The 21,692-nt window shown below is 40.0% G+C and overlaps 1 protein-coding gene across 1 annotated transcript in view; it reads right to left on the bottom strand.

The window, feature by feature from the left end:
* Positions 1-2,840: 2,840 nt before the first annotated feature.
* Positions 2,841-21,692, bottom strand: part of mvb12bb (multivesicular body subunit 12Bb) — a 39,112-nt gene continuing 20,260 nt past the window's right edge. Inside the window, exons 8-10 of the mRNA XM_059338132.1 lie at positions 10,235-10,290; positions 9,152-9,211; positions 2,841-3,606 (exon numbers count right to left, since the gene is read on the bottom strand). Coding sequence (XP_059194115.1) covers positions 3,565-3,606; positions 9,152-9,211; positions 10,235-10,290 — 158 coding nt within the window. The 3' untranslated portion in view covers positions 2,841-3,564. The remainder of the gene's footprint in view (positions 3,607-9,151; positions 9,212-10,234; positions 10,291-21,692) is intronic.

Genomic DNA, 21,692 nt, shown 5'->3' with positions numbered 1-21,692 from the left:
TGATTTGCTGCATCACCTGCCTGTGAGTCTGTTCACCTTGGGTCCAGGTCTGGTCTGGACCTGCTTTGACAGGTTTCCTGCCTTCACTCCTTCACCTCTCGCTGTCTCTGGTCACCCCTGCTCAGGGGGAAACAGGGCTGTCAGAGGGAGAGTGGCAGGCTAAGCCTGTCTTAACACAGCACCTCAAACCACCTCATAAATACAGGCTTCCTTTTCCAATTTCCAAGCGGCCCATCCACCTCTGTCTACATGCTTACACACTGCTCCATGTCATGTGCCGGGGTGTGAGTTTAAAAATGACCATGGGACATCTGGCCGACTCAGAGGGTGGGGCTTTGATGTGTTGCTCTGCAGTTCAGCTCAACTTTGGGCTGAGCCAACAGAGCCAGCGGTGACTGAGGAGCCTGCTAGGTTAGAGATAGCAAGGGAGTTTAAAAGATGCCTTGGAACAGATTGGCCATATGTGCAATGCTTAAAGACACACAACAGCCCTAACTAACTCCTCAAGCCTTTAAACTGCTGCAGAGCTCACAGACAAAAAAAGGTTGTTCCCATTTTAATTTTAAAATGTGGTCTCTGAAAATCATTATTATTTTCCATATCATAAAGTAGAGTGAAAGGAAAAGTGAAACCATGTGAGGCAGCTTTTTGATGGGTGATGCTGGGCAGGGCTCACGGGGGAGTTGTGGTTCTCAAAGCTCCGTGCCCATCTGGAGAGTTTGGCTGCACTGCTTCTCTTAACATGAACGCAAAACCAGTGATTAGCTTCATCTAAACACACATCTGACCTGCAGAGTGAACGCCAGGCTCTACCTGATGCTAACAGCAAAAACCTTAAATCCTGCTAACGTTCAGCAAAAATAAGATAAACCAAATAAAAATAAAAATAAATCACAGATTGATACTGTTTTATAACAGAATACATTATATTATACATATTTATATTTGAATGTAATCTGTCAATAAAATATTGTCAATCCTAGTATCCTGGTGTGCACTTGAACTTTTATTTGATTTATTTAGTTTACCCTGCACCGACTGGCACCCAAAGGTGAAACAACCGCTGTGGACAGGATATCTTCAGCTTATGTTGTGCAGAATACTAAGCAGAAAATGGATCACATTATTAAAGGAAAAATTCTATCTTTTTTGTAATTGTCAACACTTCCAATGAAAATACCAGTAGTTTGTATTTTAATACTTGTCAACCCCAGATCCCAGTAGCACTCAGCCTCCAGCCAACTTGATCCTACTGAAGATGTAAATCTGCTAAAATAGAACTATTTTGATTCATTATTTTTTTCAAAGGCTAAGCAATTTCCCTGGAAAGTTGGGAGTTTTTTTGCAAACGCTACTCAAACATATACAAAAAGTGCATTTCTTAGGAACTATTTCTGTGGATTTTGTGCACTAAGGCAGAGAACCCTTACAAGACAGAGAACATACAGACTAATACTACTATACTAATATTTGGAATAATTGAATATAGGCTTTTTACACTTCTGTTTATGAGAAAGAATGTATTAGAAAGATGTTCGACATGTATGAAACATATATGCAGATTCTTTTATGGGTTTGTGAGATCAATGATGATATATATATGTATTATTTCAGGGACTTTTGGCAGAGTGCCACCGACCCCTTGGCCGGCCTCCGCACCTTACTTTGAGGATCACTGCACTTGTGAGTATTTACAGCAACAGGACAAAATTCCTGGAATAAACAACAGTGAACATCTTATTTATGTGATCTTAACAGTGTTTGGATAACAATGGAGCTCTACGGCACAGAGGAATAAACTACTGTATCGGACTGTGTCTACACAGAAAATATCTGTCATTTATTTTCTTCCATTGTTATTTTTGCCCCTTTCATGGGAATTTCAAATAAGAAGAAACAAATATAAGATTACTTTATGATGTGCGCCTTTTCTAAATATTGTTTTAATTTCACACATCACCTGAAATGACATCATACACTATCTGCTATTAATTTAATTTAGTGTAAACACTGGGAGAGGTTAAAATATAATCTAAAAAACCCTGAAATGGATGTAATAGTTTGTATGATAGTGATATTACCTAGTGCAAAGTTTTTCTCAGGAAAATGGAGATTTGCGTGTAGACGCTGTGTGTGATTCTGGATACATATGGCATACTGTATATGCACTTTGTGCGCAGCAGGGAGGAGGGCTGTCGCAGCCTGTCACTGTTCTCTAGGGCATCACTGACATGAGTGTCACCTTCATGAAGGAGCGTGAAAGCTGTTCCCTCTGCAGAGGATTCTTCAGACCGTAGCTCTGATTTCCGCGGCAGAACAGAGGAGTTAACACGAACGCTCGTGGAGGGTTGTCATCTGCTCAACGCGTCATTAAACACCTGTGAATACCAAAAGCCACTAGGAATTTTGACCAGGAAAAAAACAAAAACAGAAACATAAAACCTGCATTGTTAGCAGAATCCATAAGTTCACAAACTTAGCAGGAGGAGAGTCTAATTAACAACTGGGACATTAATCCATTAATGAGTTTCTAATACTAATTACACCTTCAAAAATGTGCAAATGGATTCTGACAATTTAATTAGCTGCAAATGACACATGTGAGCAGGAGTGAGAAGATAGTGATGTTTTGGTAACAAGGTGAAAATTCTGCTTCTGAATGTGGCAGCAAAGTGGCAACAGGGTGTTGTTTGGTTTGTTAAAGAAGAAAAAATAGAAATTGAATGAAGAATTATTTTTTCTTGTGTGTTGGTTATTCATAAAATTAGGGTTTGTGGATATTAAAAACCTGCAAAAAAAAGAAAACAAAAACTCCAGGTTCACATTTTCCATACAGCTGTAGATAAAAATAACACATTTAATATTTAATGATAATGTGTTCAAGGAGCTGAAACTTAATGTTCTGTTCTATTCTTAAAGACCTGACTCAGGAGAGGGATCACTGCTGAGGTGGGCGGGCGCCTGGGGTAAAAGGCTCCTGTGTCTCAAAGCTCTGCTCGTTGTTGCTGCACGCTGCTCATGATGAACTTTGTGATGGAAAGATGCTTCTGCTGGAAAATGAACATCAGAGGGGCCTGTTTGTGTGTGACGAGGCTGCTCCTCTGTTCCCTGACTGTTCCTCACTGACAGCACGGCCCTGTTACTCTGACGAGCAAAATGTGAGTCACAGCTAACAGACTTTTATGAATCTTCTGTTTCGGGAATATTAATTAGTTTGGTTTATTTTGTGCATGACACCTATTGTGAGACTATCTTAGTAAGATGAGATGAAACACAAATAAGAAAAATCACTTACGAGATAAATAGGTAAAAAATATTTTAAAATGTAATATGCACAGTTGTACATTATCAAAAACACTGAATTAAACAGAATCTATAAAGGTAAAAATATTTTTTTCGGTCTTAAATTACATAATATACAGTTGCAGTATATCTAGATTTTTTTCTTAATTCCATTAGTACATTATTTTTTTTACAAACAAACAAAAAAACCTTCAGTCCATCAGATCTGTATTGTGCGGTCGTTATGTTTCCGTCTGCCAGGGTGTGAATGTTGTGTGGAAGTTACACAATAATGCTTCGCTCCGTACTGAAGTTGTAGTCAAACTGCAGGAGAAAAAGGAGAAGAAAAAGAACACATTGGTTAATAAAAAACAAGACAAAATCATCATTCATTATTAGATGGCAGCTGGAATGGCCCGGTTTCCTGTGGTGGACAAGGGCAGCAACAAAAAGAATTTAAAGCACCTAAAAAGAGAAAAAAAAGGAAAGAAAAAATATCAATATTAGTTTAAGTTTAAGCTATATTTATTACAATGTTTTCACCTTTCACCTTCAGACAGCTCTGTTTAAGTTAACATGAGGGGAGTGAAGCGATTATATCCATCTATGCTCTCTTCAAAGTAACCAGGCTCCTTTGACAAAAACTGTAATTTCACCTCACAGAACAGGAGTTGCTGGTCTACCGCTGCCTTGATTGGTTAGTTTGTTTGCGTTATGGTCTGACTTTGGTGAATCCTAACTAACTCCTAAGTCACACATTAACACAAACAAACTAAATGAGCGAGGCAGCGCCAGACCAGCACCTCCTGTGTTTGGTGAGGTAAATTACTGTTTTTGTAAAAGGAGTTTGGTGGCTTTGACGACAGCATAGAAAACGGCTTCAGTTTCCCACATGAGAGGGCTGTCTGATGGCAAGATAAAGCAGTGAAAATATTCTAAATATAGCGTACACTTAAATTGAAATTAATTTTTTTAGGTGGCTAAAATGTGTTTTGCTGCTGTCACCAGCAGTACATTGCTTAGCTTGTTTGCCAGTACCCCTGCCTGCTTCTTCAAACTGGCTGTCTGCTGACCACAATCTACTGTAGTAATATGCTGACTATGAATATGTACCCCATATAACCCACTAGGAAAAATCCAGATCATCCCTTAAATTCCAAAGAAATAAAGTATATACAATTATAAAATGGTTATTAATAAAACTTCAACAATTCTCTTAATGTTCCAAACTGATATGAAGTTGAGTTATACATAGAAATGTATTATTTAATATTATTCCCCCACAGGCCTAAAATTACCCCTACAGCAGAGTGACGAGATGTTCATCCAGACTGAAGACTGAGAAAATACAAACAAACACTGCCCCCTTCTGGCAAGTAACAGACATGATTCTTTACTAAGTAAGAGGGCTTCAAACTCAAATTCTTTGCTTATGTAGCATTAAAGGCAGGAAAGCATGTCATTTTTGTTCTGTTTTCGCAGATTTGATGAATTACTATTTTACTCCCCTCTACTAAATAGATAAACTTCTGGCACCCTACTGAGTAGACACTTCAGCCTTTACTGCCAAAGACCATTTTGTCTCAAACTCAAATATAAGAAATAGATGTAACACTATAGAAGGCCAAAGACTGCTTTTGGCCATGATGCAGACCTACAGGCCATAATGTGACGGATCCACAGTGATATTTATTATTCAAAAATGCAGTACTTCTACTATCAGCTAAATTCACTCAGCCAGTGTTTGGCTACGGAGCAATCTCTAGCCTCAAGTTACCTCATATGAAAATGAGTCTGATTCAGTGAGGTATACAAATGTTTTGATTTGGTGAAGACAAAATCAGACAAAAACAGTGCAGAAAAAAATCCCAAGAGGCCAATGCTCTAAAACATTTGAATTTGGGGTTTACTTTGATTTTTGTTGAGTCGGGGAGAAGGGGCCAATTTTGAATTTTGTTTTTACAAACAGTTAGTGATAATTCCTTCATAGTAATAGTAAATAAACCCTGTGTGTACATTTCAAGAATATATTCTATAAATCCAAATTAAAATGATTGAAAGAAAGGCAAAGTTATTTTTTTAAGTGACAAAGCAATTCAATCTACAATAACACGTCATTTTTGATTAGATGATGGTGACTGTAAACACAATAATAACACATCAAGATGTTGTGGTGGGTGTAGTAACACTGGCCAAGTTAAGTTTTGTGACACAAAGTGGTGCTCCCTTCACCAAGTTAGACAGTTGTATTACTGCAGCACAGCACTAGGTGATGCTGTATGATCACTTAAATAAGTTTCCAAATCACCAACAGAAGCCACGGAGCCACAGTGGCTCAAACCGGGTTTTCTCGATCAAAATACCACCTTCCCCTGATTTTCATCTACTCGAGGGGAAGCTGCAAGTTACCCAGAACCTGTCACATATCACAAGCCTGTTAGTTGTGAAGAAATTCAGCCCCCCACCACACAAAAATACAGTCTCAACATCTGGCACGGTAAATAAATAATCCTGTGTGCACGTATATCTGTGTGTGTATGTGTGTGTGTGTGTGTGTGTGTGGATGATGGATGGGGGAATGGGGTGTTATCAGGGAGAGCATGTATCAATGTCTGCCAGTTTTATACACAGGCTGACAGGACAGTGACACACTAGAACATGGGCGGCAGTCACCCAGACGAGCCGAGCTTCATTTCCTGTCCCTGCTCCACTGCCAAAAATATGTGACATGTTGTCTTCATTAATTCCACCTCTATTTGGAGCTCTCCCTCTCACACCTCTCACATACCCCTGTACACCACTGTCCCTCCATACATTCACATGGCAACACACAGGCAGCCACAGAAACACACACAGAGATAACTCCCAACAAACACTGAAAGCCCATCATACATAGGTGCTAATGAAAATCTTGTCATGTGTGCATACACACTTCTTTCCAGCAGCATACTCCCTCTGAAAATCATTAGCCAGCCGCCAACAACATTTTTCAGCAGAGCAAACTACATAAAGATGTCACTTTAAATCGCGTGCTAATTAACACTTAAAAAGACACAAATTAGATATGCGTGGCTAAAAGCAATTATAATATCCGCAAGTTTTGTGAGTCATTTGGGAAATGAAAAGAATGCCTAATTGCTGGAACCAACATCATCCGAGACATGGCTTAAGTGATGCCTGTTAGGAAATGGTCTTATCTACAACTGTGGCTGTGATTACAACAGTTTTCCTCAATTACATGTGCATATGTATAATTCTTGAAAGTACATCTCTTTCATGAATCTATATTTTTTAATGGGTTTAGAAAGAGGCAATTAGGTTCTGTGCTGAAAGCGCCTCCAGTTTCTGAAGAGGGGGAAAAAAAGCTCCAGAGTTAAGCACAGACAGTGACCTCTTCTGGACAACAGAAGAAGAAAATGCTCAACAATATTTAGCAAACTGGGGTACAGTCTCATACTATGTATAGGATTGTACATGGTATTATATTACCAAAAAATGAGATGCCACTTCTGCAAATCATGGTGTATGGAAAACATAGGGGACATAAGGGCTGACCAATATGTGATTTTTGCAGATGCTGATTTTAGAGGGAAAAATTAACTGATTACTGATAAGGTTTGCTGATATAATGAATGTACCTCTTCTATGTGAATTTTGTACTGATATGACTCTGCAAAGGAACTCAGAAGGCTGCTTTATTAAACAAATAATTATCTTAAAGTATAATTAACATTATTATACATGCAATATAAAACATTGTTGACTAAATCATTATCTTTGCAGAAGCAGTCGCACACCTTACTGCCAATTTCATAATTTCTAAATCACCTCAAGCTTTCTGTTCGGCATTATATGTTGTGTAAAAAATGTTTCATATCAGTGCATATCAGACAATGATACCAATACATACCGATATATCAATAATAAGCTATTATCGGCTGATAATATGAGCCAACCGATAAATTGTTCTCGCTCTACTGGACATTACAGACATTATAGTACAGTCTGGCTGATTTATCGGTTGACTGATATTATCAGACTGATATTATTAGCCAACAGAGGCATAATATCAAAAGCATATCGGTATCCATGAGCATTGGCTTATATGTTGTCCAATATGATCCAATATGAAAACAAATTTTAAAGAACATGTAATGCAGAAAATAATGCTTGGGATGATCTAGAAATGTCATCAGCTATGCTTTTACATTCATTCTGTATTTAAATGATCAGCAATTAACTGAACGTAGAGTACCTGGTTTTTATTTACTGATTTATATTATTGTTATTTACTCTTTATTTTCTCAGTTCTCATTTCCAGAATTGATTTACAATATAAGATTTGTTGTATAATGTATATTAATGTTAAATAATTTCAAATAAAGTTATTTGTTATGTTGGCAGCCTTCTGTAGGAGTACCTTCGGTCTCAGAAATTCCATATCAGCTGAACTGCAATTTATAGTGTAAACTGATGGAAAATAAACCTGCAAAACTAGACAAAGAAAAGAAAAAATCGAATCATTCAGACGTCGCATTGTAAAAGAAAAACCTCTGCTGTCCAGCATGTTTGCAAGAATATCACCGACTATATTTCCCTCCTTGTTCTGCAGATATCAGTGTGGGATAATAATAAGAGGAGAGAAGTAAAAATAACACAATGGTGAGGGATGTTTCCACTTGGAAACTAATTATCAAGCTAAGCTGTGACTTCATCCTCATCAGCCTGGCCCCACCATTAATCTTGTGCTGTCGTCCACTTCACTAAATCCTGTGTGTTACACTATCTCACATTTACTTCATCAGCTCCAGCGCGGCTGTAATTAATGATTTCTCATGCCCCTTCCCTTCCCTTCCCCAGCTCAGCTCACCATGTGTCCTCCTGCTAATCACACTCTCTGAGAAGAAAGGAAGGAGGAGAGGAGAGGAGAGGAAAGGAGAGGAGGAAAAAAAAAAGACAAGAGCATATAGGATGAGCAGCCAGCCTGTCTCCACCCTGTAAAAAACACACATACACGTACACGCCATTAATACCTTCGCTGACAATGAGCTTCATTCAGATGACCATATGACAAGATGGCGACTCTGTGTGATTTGGATAGTATGTGACAGAAGACAGAGGCAGAGTGCAGAACAGACACCCGGTTTGATGAGGGAGTGTTTGCTCTGTAACACATCTCAAACCCAACAGCACCTGTTCTTTTACAGTGGTCTGTCACTTCCTGGCAGTTCTGATACCAAGATACCGTGCTAATGAGAGAGAAGGGGGGTTGTCACTCTCTTTAAAACACACACACACACACACACACACACACACACACACACACACACACACACACACACACACACACACACACACACACACACACACACACGAATGTACCCACTCTTTCTTTCTCTTGCTCTCACAAACACATGGGCTGCACACAGATGATTTTCTTCCTACGAATGCCTGCAGGCTACAGTGTTTCATCAGAAATGGGAAGGACTTTGTAGCCCTTTTATTTGCTCTGCATGATCTCTAACTTTCTTTGCTACTGAAGATGAAGCTGATTGGAAACTCGAAAAAGTTATAACGTGCAGAATCTGACCAGTAAAAATCTTCCCAGGATCTACAGCACTGTGCGAGATGCTAGATTGAGCTGTTTGAGAGAAGAATTGGGGAATAAAAGTCAAGTGTTTTGGAACAGGAGACGAAGCTTTTAAGAGAGAATGGCTGCCTTGCCTGGCCATGCTTTTATTCAATTGGGGCTTAGTGGAGCCAACAGGGCCTCGCTGTCTCAGACACTTAATTACAACCCCAAGACCGTTTGCTTTGCATTCTGGGCCAGCGGCGTCAGCGGCAGCCGAGCGTTGCAGCCTCTACTCACTTCCTCCTCGATCTCTGCCAGGGATTTGATCGTAATGCCCATTAAATTGACTTGCTGCATCTGAAATCAAAAGCAGGGAGAGGAGGAGGGAGAGGAAGAAGAAGAAGAAGAAGAAGAAGAAGAAGAAGAAGAAAAAAAACACACACAAGAAACATGGCGGTTAGGCTCATGGCTAAGTAAGCATGCTTAAAATCTTTAATCCTCTCCCTCTCGGTGTCAATACAAACGGGGCTATAGTGACAACCGCCGCCAGCCAGCCAAATGGACTGCATTGAGCCAGCTCTGCCTGACTGCACGCATTCATCACTCAGTCTGGAGGAAAGGAAGGGGAAGGAAAGGAAAGGAAAGGAAAGGAAAGGAAAATAAGAGGAAAGGAAAGGAAAGGAAAGGGAAGGAAACAAGAGCAAAGGGAAGGAAAGAAAAGGGAATTAACTTAAAGGTAAGGAAATAAGAGGAAAGTAAATTAGTGAAAAGGAAAGGATAGGGAACAAAATCAAATTAGAAGAAATTAAAGGAAAGGAAATTAGTTTAAAGGAAAGGAAAAATTTGAGAAAAAGGAAAGGGTAGGAAAGGACATGAGAGCAAAGGAAAGGAAAGGAAATAAGTTTAAAGTAAAGGAAAGAAGTTGAGTGGGAATTTAAAAAAACAAAAGGAAAGAAAATGAAAGAAAAGAAAAGGAAAGAAGAGGAGTACAGAAATAATAGAAAACAAAAGGAAGGGAAGTGAAACGAAAGGAAAGGAAATGACAGAGAAGGCAAGAAAAGGAAAGAAGAGGAAAGGTAGGCGGAGGAAGGAAAGGAAAGACTTAGAAAGGATAAGAAAGGGAAGGATGGGAAAGGCAATTAAGAGGAGGGGAAGGATAAGAAGTAAATGAAAGGAAAGACAAGAAAGCAGCAGAAAAAGAACTCATGGCTGTATACAGTGTTAAAGTACCAAAAATAATAATAGCATATAATGTGGCCCAAACTACACAACAGGTTGCAGGAGAAGTGGCTGTGCAGTCAGTATCATGGCCTCTCTCATATAACTGGTAATAAAATAATCATGTGGCATTCTGTGACTACTTCCTCAAAGAATGTTTACCTCTTTGGAGTTTTTATAAAACTTCTCAGAGATCACAAAGGGCACATCGTCCAGAGCTGCAAAAAAGTAAGAAAAAACAAAGTTTAAGGTTGACAAAAAAAGGAAAGATATTACTCTCTATTCTTGATCCTGAGTATTTCCACAAGACTAAGCGTGGGTTTATAAAACAGCAAAGCTATCAACATCCCCAGCCACCCCGGCACCTCCCCTCCTTCCGTCTGTGGAGAGAAGATGAAAGGCTTTTTTATTCTCCGCTGTATGTGAGCACCTCCACTCTCTCCTCCAACCCAGCCCTTTCCCTACCCTCATCCAGTTTAATTACTCTTGATTATTCCCGATTCCGTCTTGTCTGAGAGATGTTCACCTCGGAAACAAAGACATGCTCACACAAGGCACAGAAAAGCGGAAAGAAGAGAGACAAAACATTCACCAGATATCAAATTTGCATGAAAATAAGCCACACTGTTCAGCCGGCAAAAAGTGGATTGAAATGAGGACTTGCCAAGAGCGTGGTGGTATAATTAGCATTTGACCAAACAAACGAGCTTCAACAGAGCTATAATTAAGCAGGCCTGTAATTAAGTGTATGCCCTTTATCATAATGATCGTGGTTAAAATGGTGTGATGGCTGCCAGTTGATTATTAATGGTGTAACCCCGTACTGCATGCATCCTGCACTGGAATCAAGGTGTCACGACTGTCAGGCTAGAGAGCAGCCCTTTGTTTATAAAATACATTAGGGCCCAAATTAACACAGGGTGACAAGGGACACAAAGCCTCTCGTTTCCAGACTGAAGGGAAAACTGCAGCTGCTCGGCTTCATTATAAAACTCCCAAATCTGGAGGCACAAAACTTGCTGCCGTTGGCTGCGACGGGAGCCCCAAATATCAAGAGGCCAAGCTTCCAACTGGTGTTCTTTTACCCACAGTCCATCAGGCGGCTGGCACAGGAAAAGGAACTCATAAATGTAAGCCGAAGCTGTTCATGAGTCATCGTTTTAGAGCTGACACTCCTTTTGGCCTTTCCTGTTCACAGCAATATTGTAAAGTATGAAATTCTAAAATATCCCTCACTTTGACACTTATGTGACTTGCTTTCCTTTCTTGGTTATTACACAGATCCACGGTTTGGCACTTTCCACACAAGTGTAGTACAATGTGATCTTTGTAATCAAAGCATGACCCTCACCCTCATGACCAAAGGAAAGCTTATTTAGTTTCTTGGCTTCCAATCCTCTCCCACAGTAAAAATGTGGTCTTGAGCCTGGCTCGCGGCTCTGTGAGGCTGTACTTTGGCATAGCAGTGCTAAATGCCATTGTTAGCATGCTAATACACCCATAGTGACAATGCTAACAGGCTGATGTTAAGCAGGTTCATTTACCATGTTAGCATTTGCTAATTAGACCAAAAAATATAGCTGAGGCCAATTGGCATATTATTAGCTTTGCAAGTATTAAGTCAAAACAAAGTATAAAGCAAAGTGAACTTTTGACCTGATGATGGCGTTAGATGGAAAAATTAAGGGATCATCAAATTTATTACAATTAATGGGGACATTAATGTCTGTACTAGGGATGTCAAAATAATAATAATAATAATAATAATACATTGGATTTATAAGTGCCTTTCTAACACTCAAGGACACTGTACAATTAAACAAGAAAAAACAGGGAATGAAACAAGACACAAGAAAAAGGCCAAAACGAAGAAAGAGCGGTGCGGTTACAGAAAAGAAAAAACGAAAAAAACAACAACAGACATTTAGCAGTCAATTACAAGACCAGTGATATTCCACAAATCTCAATCCCAAACTAAATACCAATTCAAAAACAACAACAAAACAATAAATCCCATTTCATTCTTCCTGACCGCAAGAGATGGTATGAAATTCCTGGATGACAACTGACTTTAAAACCTTAGTTACAGCTGTAGCTCTTGTTCTATTTCATTCCTCCTGACCGTCAGAGTTCATTGTCACCCAGGTATTTCATACAGTCTCTGGTAGACCTGAGGAGTTCATAGAACCTTATTTACATCTGTAACCCTCATGGTGTTCTGTCTGAATTGAGGGTGAGTGGCTATGTAAGGTGCAGCATTGAGGGATACTGAGGATGCCGATTCCAGACAGCACCTGAGAAATTGTAGAAAAAAAGCCTATTGTCACGTTTTCAGGACTCAGGCATTGACTTGGTAGTAAAGAATAGGTTCTTGTGACATTTAGTCTGTACCAAATTCAATCCAATAGTTGTAGAGATATCACACTCAAAAACACAAATATCAACCTCATGGTGGCACTTGAGAAAAGTCAGGGGGTCCAAAAAATAATTAGGATTCATCCTCTGGGAATCATTGATGTTGGTAAAAAATGGGTCTGGGTCCAAGTAGACCACAAAGCCACCGACTTTGTTATCTCTACAGCCTTGCCGTTAACATGGCTAAAAATATGCAAGGATTGAAAGATTTAGCCTCCCTTTCCACTCATCCAAGGGTTGTTCAGAGTCCCAGCTTTGACACCCACCTCCCTGTAGCGCCTTTGGATATGTGGCTACCTGAAGCAGCGAGCTCACCAAGGCGATTGGGTAGGTCCAATGACTTGTTTAAGCTTATAAAAACAAGTGAACAAACATGCACTACTGTGTCGCTGGGAGCACCAACACCAGGCAGAGGCAGGTAGTCAGGGAGAATACATTTGAATCAATAGCCAGCAATGGGAAGCCGAGATTGTGGCTGCTGATGGATCTGCGTGGCGCGGACAGATGAATGCAGAGCTGAAGGCCACAGAGTTTCTTTATTGCTCAAGGATTACATTTAAAACCAGATCTCACTTTGTATTCCTCCACCATCTATACTAGAGAGGCTATCTTACATCCAGATAAATGGAGAGGCGCTGGAGATGACTTGGTGGTAAGAAATGAATACCATGGAGAAATCCGAAGGTGCAAAGGGCAAAAATAATGTAAATCCAATCTTCTGACCAGAAATCCCACTATGAAGCATGTTCTAGCCACTCAAATGGCCAGGCTACAGTCCATTAACTCATGACTGTATTGCAGTGGAGGGAATTGGGTAGTTTGGCATTTGGAGTATGTGAGTGCAGTCAATATGAAAACATCTGGCAGGAATCTTGGTACAATGACTATGATGATGATGATGATGATGGTGGTGGCGGTAAGCGCAGAGGTGGCGTTAAGTAAGGAGGACCCTGTGGCTTGAGTGATTGTAGTGTAAAGAACGGAGTCAGCACAGGCCCCGTGTGGATCATTGCCTTATTAATGGCTCCGTCAGGTGCGATGAGCAATGGCTGCATTGTCATCTCCAGCCCCTGGGCACAGATGAATGGCTGTTTCAGGGCGGGAAGGGCTCCCTCGTACGCTGGGCTGAGCACTAATCCCTCACTCTTCCATTGTTGGATGCACTGTCACCCAGGACTTCAGCAGCGCCATACATTGCGTTTCCCGGGTTCTAACACACATGGCCGTGCACACAAGGCGTACATACACACACATAAACCACACCGAGTTGCGCTCAGACACTGACTGATGGAAAAATATGCGTGGGTGATCGAGCATACCCCATATTACCTGAACCACAACTCAAGAGTAACACTTTGGGAATGTTGATGAACTTTTATTTTACACTTCACTAATTCAGCAGAATTTCATTGATCTCTGTCTAGTATGATTACTTGGGTGATTCCGTCTCGCACCTGAATTAAGTGAGAAAGTCACAGTCAGACCAATAATCTGAGAGCGCGAACGAGCATCTATTACAAGTTTTTACTCATGATTGAGCTGATTTTTATTGTTCAGCACCATAAAATAATAAGAAATAATAAAGTCAAGCTGCTCAAAAATTGGTTAGAGCTTTATCTGGAACCTGCTGTATTTCATATCCCAAACAATTGGATGTTTCTCTTTGTGTAGCCAGGCTAGACATTGCAATACCTTTCCTGTCGGTGTGACTCTCAATTTGAGGGCGGATTCTTTATGCAGACCATGGAAATGCTATTCTAGTTGCAGACCCCGCTCTCTGTCACCTCTGCAGATAATGGTGAGTAGATGAACAGAGAGCTGGAGGAGGACCCCCTATGCCCACTCACAGCCCTTAGCCCCTCTCTGACATGAGAAATAGTGCCCAGGCCTGACAGCATCTCGGAGACATATTGTAGTTTATTTTGTCGCCCGGGCATGCCATCTGTGCCATTCCAATAGAGGGTGTGTGTTCAGGCTGCTGCAAGAGAGAGGGCGCGAGGCTCCGGGTCCCTCAGTAGCTCTGCAGCCACGGCAGGTCATTAGTCAAATTGCCTAATGAGAGAGAATACAAATGGCCCCCTACCCTGACAGGAGGAATTTTGGAGGTGTCAGAGCTCCTGACCCGTGCTATGAGAACAGATGATAGCGAGTTGCTATTTTCAGATTCTTTTAATGACTATGGCTCTATGAAACCCATTCTTTTTCTTTTATCTTTTTCCCTCTTTTTCAAGCCCTCTAGACAGACGAGTGAAAAAAGAAAAAAAACTTTTCAATGTAGTAAAAATCTCACTTGCAAAAGTGAAAATGTAACTTTTGAATTATTTAAATGTTTACTGGGGAGTCAATTAACATTCTAAAAAGTGTATAACGCTGATACTAAAATAGATCACGTACTGAAATGATGTTGAGGGTTTCTGATCATCTATTTTTATTTGTTTGGAAATAAGCCTCACACAGCCGGCAGCCTGTTTCCCCAGTCTGACTGTGGTGTGTGCAAGCTTCTGTTGCAATTCTCCTGACAGCAAGTCAGTTAGTTTATACTGAAATATTAATTTCATCTCATCCAAATGTAAACAAATCTAAATGTTTCTAATGCTAAGAGTAGTTTGCAAGACATTCAGCGGATGGTTACACAGTGCAGGCAGGACCTGCTACACACCAAGCAACACAGAATAGAAGCTGGAGGGGAATGGAAAGAAGTCAAATCATTTTACACAAGCTCGCCGTTTGTCAACTTTGAGGGGTGGGGGGGTCGTTCAAAGAACAAGTGGTGTATAATGTTACCATAACATTAACTATTTTGTTTGTGAAATGTAATAAATGCATCATCAAACATATAGCTGAAAGAAACAAGTGTTTAAAATGTCCTTCATGTTCTTTTGGTCTTTAAGTGTTTTGAACATGATAAATAAAATACATGATACATGATAAATAAAGGGATGCATGATATGGCAACAGTATGTAATTCTGATTATTTAAACGAATATTGCAATTGCCACATGATTCACAGTATTGGAGGGAATGATCGTTTTTGCGTCATTATCTTGATTTTATATTGAGAAATATTTCAAAAATGATCATGGTGTTATTTTTTTAATTTTCTGTATGGTATTTTAACAAATGTTCTTTAAAAAAAATTGCACCATCCTGAGATCTAAATATTGCACTAGTCCATGTTACGATTTCAATAACACTTTAATTAATTGTGCCCCGGATAAATACCAAAAAAACACACTCACCGAACAAAAACAACAGACTGTAATGCCATCTACAATAACTGGTTTATTCATGAAAAAAAATCACCTGAAATAAATTAAACTTTTTTGTTGTTACCAGAGGGATGCAAAATGGCAAGCTTATGTAGAATGACCCACTTACTTTTCCATCTGTGACAAGCAGTCCTTGAAATCTGGTTGTGGGTAGGGAGCCAGGAGGCAGCCCCAGTCGGGCGCTGGTCCATCACTCTTCCAGAAAGTGGGCAGAGCCAGCAACACCTACGGTGAGTTGGCCACAAACACCGCTGCATAACACCGAATGCTGAGGAGGAGTGTGTTTGCAGAATAACTTCGCCTATACAGGGACTGAACAGTATATGTCATGCATGTTCGTAAGAGCTATTTAATGTAGGGAACCACAAGCCTACAGTGATCCGGTACAAACGTTTTTTTTAAAAGCAGTCAGTGCTGGAGAAGCACTGGGAGAGCCCTTCTCGCTGGCTCGCTATTGAGAGCTCTCATGAAATTAAATGGACAATCAGACTTTAATCAGCAGCACAGTGTCTTTTAAGACATTGCCATGGCACTGGCATTGATCCCCAGCTGTGGCTGCTGGTAAATGTGCAGCAGAATGTGTGTATAAATGGGGTACGCCTCTCTGGACAAGTGTAAAAGCTGGCAGAGGGCTGACAGTAAATTGCATGTGCCGGATGGGACACAGCAGAAGGCACAATTACACAAATCCCCTCTTAATTAGCGGTTCTGTGGGCAAACTAACCCGTAATGATGCGAGGGATGTGGCGAGCCCCAGAAATCCTAACAAGAAACACTCACCAGCACTGGAGACTGGGTCATATGGCCCCGGTTCCCCTCAAGTAGCGACTGACTCGTGATCTGTTTCGATCAGTGCAGCTGCAGGAGATGATTCCCACGCCGGCCTGCTCCCCACGACCCCTAGCCCTCGCTGAGCTACTTGCCCTCTGGACTGTGGGTAAAGCAGCAGGCCCTGTGTGGTTGTGGTGGCATTATTAAGTTCTCCATGCTCACAGTACCAGGCAATGTAAAGTGGCATCTCACACGGTGAGTAATGAACTGTGCCAGAGTGGAAGCAGGAGGGATGACAGCCAAAGAGGCCTCCTTGGCAGCCACTAACCTGGGCATCCACCAATTTATCATCCCCTAGAACCAATCCACCAATGCTGCGCTGCCATTTGTCATTAATTATGCTAATAAGGACACCATTACTCTCCTGATGAAACAGGCGACTGTTATTAGTATAATGCATTTACACTTTGATACATATGCATTTGCTTATTAGTTTTACTCTGTGTGGACATTTTCCACTACTTAAATAAAACTACGCACTAAAAGAAAAGGCAAGTACCACAACAGAGGAGCCTCTTTTCTGCACACAATAATTGACTTTTACGACATGACAAAGGAACTGTCTCATAATCACGCACTATTCTTTGCACCCTAACATAAAAACGACCCCATCTATGTGAAGACGCTGATGTGTGTGAACTTTTTCACAGCAGACTTCATGGCTCTAAGCAAACCAGTCTGAGCAGAACTATTTAATATAGCTTCTGGGAGCCCCAGATGCCCTTTTCCAAAACGACTTCATTCCCAGAATCTCATTGTGCTTTCTAAATCACACCACAGTATGTATTAGAAGATCATTAATTACAAACTTAACAAGTCAGCAGAGCCATTAAAAGATCTTTAAGGCATATTTGACCATAAATCTCCTTAAACTATATTTAATGACTGGATTTTTGTGAAATATTTTTTATCAAGTTCTAATTAGATGTGTGATAACAAACCCTGCTGTACATGGGGCAAATGAGGGAGCCGTGACAGGCCCATCCATTGAGGCTGTCCACGTCTGGACACTGAAACTAATGGGGCACTGCTTCTATCTCAGGGATGGATAGAAAGCAATGAGGGATGAGACTCCAGAGTCCAGTCTGGCCTGCAAATGCACAGCCATTTAAAGTCTCTTATTTGACTTCAATAAAAGGTCCAAAAAACGCCGGAGGGCCTCAAGGCTCCAGTCAAAAAATTCCATTACGATTCATTCAGGATTGATCCTCAAATACTTAATGGCACCATCACACTGGCATCGATCATATTTCCAAAATAACCAGGATAGACCAATCAGATTTTTGACATATCAGTAGCATAAACGTCAACAGGATTTTCTTGAAAGAGTGTTTAACCTGTTAAAATCCAAAACTGCTTTATGACTGAGGAGACATGCACAGCCTGCACAAAGTAAAAACCTTGGATTTTTATATTGTGTTTGGCTTTGGTCACAGTTGAATCACAAATTAGACTGTAGTGTTTCAGATATTTTTCTCACATTTGCTTTTCAGATCATTGATTCTACACTTGTTTTAGGATTAGAGCTGTCGGGATATCAGATTTTCAGTCCAAGATGATCATGGCCAAATAAGTCACGTTAACAATAACATTGCAATATCTATAGAAAATGTAAAAAAATAAATGCTTTCAGTCAAATGAATCTATGTTTATTTTGCGTTTTATGTTTTCTTGGCAAATGAACTACACTAAAATACTAGTGTGGAGAGATGGAGAAAGTCTGTGACCACGATTCAAAACAAAGCAAGAACAGAAAGAAATGGAAATTATTTAAGAAGCGCTCGATTATTTTACACATTATTAAGGGTGTCTTGGTTTTCCAACTCTACAATTTATTTACACTTCCAGTTTTATGGTCACCATTCAATACAACTTCTTATTTGATTTTTTTTTCCTCTGCACTTCTCAGCACTGCCATTTTTTGACTATGGAGTCTTGATTTTTATCAATCAATTAAGCACTGGTTTATGCCCTGAAACGTTTTTTTTTCTTTTATGTTTTCAAATTCTTCTATAAAAAAATAGTCTTCATGGTATGAAGTGCAGTATAACTGCCATATGTTTCTGGGCTCCACAATGCTAAGGGCATATGGTCCAATGTTTTATTTCACCGAGACCGCTTTTGATTTCAATAACTTATAACATCAGTAACTAATAACATTGAAAGCTCATTTTGATCTATTTTTAATTCTGAATTAAAATTGTAGCACACCAAAAGATTTTATGTGTATTATTCACATGATATCAGTATTTCATATTTTAGATATCACAGTTATCGTCAATACCAGGATATTGTCACACCCCTAGTTATAGTTCTTTTATTTTTTATTTTATTTTGCTTTCTGAAAAATACACACATTTTCCAATGTGACAATTCCATAAGATATGAAATGTTTGTCTGAACAAATTTGCCAATTTAACTTACTCCATTATCCATGACTTTTCTCCAAAAGAAAACAAAGCCTGTGTTGTGATACGAAAACAATTACGGGTCTTATTTTTTACGAGTAGAGAGAATTACATACAGTACATTCTGTACACAATCAGTTCTCAGCAGATTCTGACTATATTTCATTTAATGACACTGACAATAACTCTCCTAACACCTTCCTTACCTTCTTATTTTTGTCTTTTTAGCATTTCATTTTTGTTCCGAGCATGCTGGTGTGATTTTAAGCCAATCGTTTAATTCAGTTCTGTGGTTTTTTTCCCCCATAGCGTTGACACTATGCTGCTATTTAAATATGGAAAATGCACGAACAGCTCAGACGTAAATCTGAATTAAGGCAAAATTAAACACTGCCTTATTTACAAGCCATAACAGAAGAAATTCAGCACGCCTTCATATCATTAGCTGCTGGGAGTAGTAAACAGTTTGAGGACGTGTGTGTGTGTGTGTGTGTGTGTGTGTGTGTGTGTGTGAGTGTGAGTATACATTAGGTGTAAATACTACTCTCCTGCTGAACCGCGCCCTCTCTCTCTGTTTCGCCTTTTGCTGACCAGGGGAATTAAGAAGCAAAACGTGGGTTTTAAGAGCGTTCCTTTCATGTCTTGATGTAAGCTTTGGCATTACTTCAGACATCAAGATCGGTTTCATAGAAATCCCATTCCATCTAAAGTAAAAGCTCGGCAGTAAATCTGCCGATACTCCCCCATAACACTTCCATAAATGATTCATTCAGCTCGGTTTAGCTGATGCAAAACAGAATGTTAGTGAGTTGTGGATGGAGCCCGAGCTGCAAGTGGAGGACCAACCCCGCTGCTTAGTAATTTCATCAATCTCTGCGAGAGAAAGAGAGGAGAAAAGAGAAAGAAGAGAACGGCGTACACTAATAATAACTTTTGTGTCACTATCCAGAGGTCGTGTTTTTTAATCCCTCAGCCTAAAGAATTGTGTTATTCTAAAATATAACCCCAGCGGTGCAGAAGCAGTTGAGATCCATCACGGTTTGAGATAAGAGCCGGCTGATCGCCTCCCTCTGCACAGCCTCGCCCAGAACTACACAGGGAGATAAGATGGAACTTTTGTTTGAAACCTGATGAGAACCCTCTTAATGAAAGTGCGGCGCCAAAAATAATCTTTTTTCTCCATGTTAGTCAATCAAGAAATGGTGTAGTTGGGGGAAAAAAGAGGAGAAAGAAAGTAATTTTGCATAATCAGTGAGCACCATCTGGAACAATTAACCAAATTCCACAGAACTCAGAGGATCAGTCATATTGGCTTATTAAAGATCCAGAATTATACAAGTAATAAATCCTTGGAAAAACGAAGCGTACCCCTGCCTGTCACGACTATTTTAACTTCAAATACAGTGGAATACTTGATAAGGCTGAAAAGAGGAGATTAATATATGCAAATTATGTCGAGCATTTAAAAGCCCCCCAACAACTGTCCCGTTTTTTTTTCTGTCTCTTATTACAGGGCTTTATGTTTTATTCATACACCAACTCACCTGTCATTTCATAAGCTATAATATTATGAGGGTATTATTAAACAGCATAAAGTGGAGCTTTAATTGGAAAGCTCCATTGCATTTTCCAATTATTTGCAGCAAATTAAAAGCAGATGCACATAGTTTAATAAGAATTCTAATATTGTTTCCTGAAAATCAAAAATCACTGTCATCCTGCCAAGATATTTTGCAAACCCAAGTTAATTTTGAGCCTCCTATTTTTCCCCCCCTCCTCCTCCTCCTCTGAAGGATGAACTGTCTCGTGTCTGTTAATTGAAGTTCCTCTAATGGATAGGGAAATAATTGCTCTCCATATTACGTTAGATCAGGGCCAATGTCAGGATTTATTTTTGATTAATGCAATAGATATGTAAATGTATTACTTTTTATTACGTTTACCTTCTTATCAGGTGGACGTCTGCTGAATACTATATATGTTGTTCTGTAGGTAATGACGAGAGACTGCGCTGCAACGCGTCACATAGGTTTATTTTAGAGCTTTTTTTTCCACGCTATCATATTTATTTTTTATCAAACGTATGCTTTTTGGACACATTTCATGAATGCACGTTTAATTACCTTTAAACTATCCTGCTTTCCTGTCAGCGTATGAATAACAGACCTAATTGGCAAAGGGACTTGGCGTGGATCAAAGCAACGTGGTGAAGAAAAAGCAAAAGGTTGGCGCCGCCATGAAAACTTGATAACTTTTCAAATGAGCTTGAACTGTCAAGTGAAAGAGGGCTGCAAAATAAATGTGAATTAGTTTTTAATATTCTGGTAATAACTGTCAAAGCGCTTGCACATCACATCTGTACATGATGTGACTGCGGATGACAGATTTCCCAGACATGTTACCTCTCCTCCCCTCAGCTCACTCTTTTTTTTTCTGTTGGGGTTTTTGTTTTGTTGGGAAGTGACGGAGGGTTTAATCAAGAAAGCAGGCAATTCATCAATCCTAAAGAAGGCGCCTGTACAACCCTGACAGAGCGCACATGGTTTTAGACCAACTCGAACCTGGCCAGCTGTCAGCCCACACACACGCGCGCACACACACACGCAGACACCCACACACATACACACACACACACCACCACTAACAATTAACACAAATAGGCTGTCGGCTACGACCTCACACTTGGTCTGCGGGCTA

Source organism: Centropristis striata, chromosome 7, assembly GCF_030273125.1.
Source record: "Centropristis striata isolate RG_2023a ecotype Rhode Island chromosome 7, C.striata_1.0, whole genome shotgun sequence".
Lineage (NCBI taxonomy): Eukaryota > Metazoa > Chordata > Actinopteri > Perciformes > Serranidae > Centropristis > Centropristis striata.
This window is presented reverse-complemented; position numbering and strand designations above follow the sequence as displayed.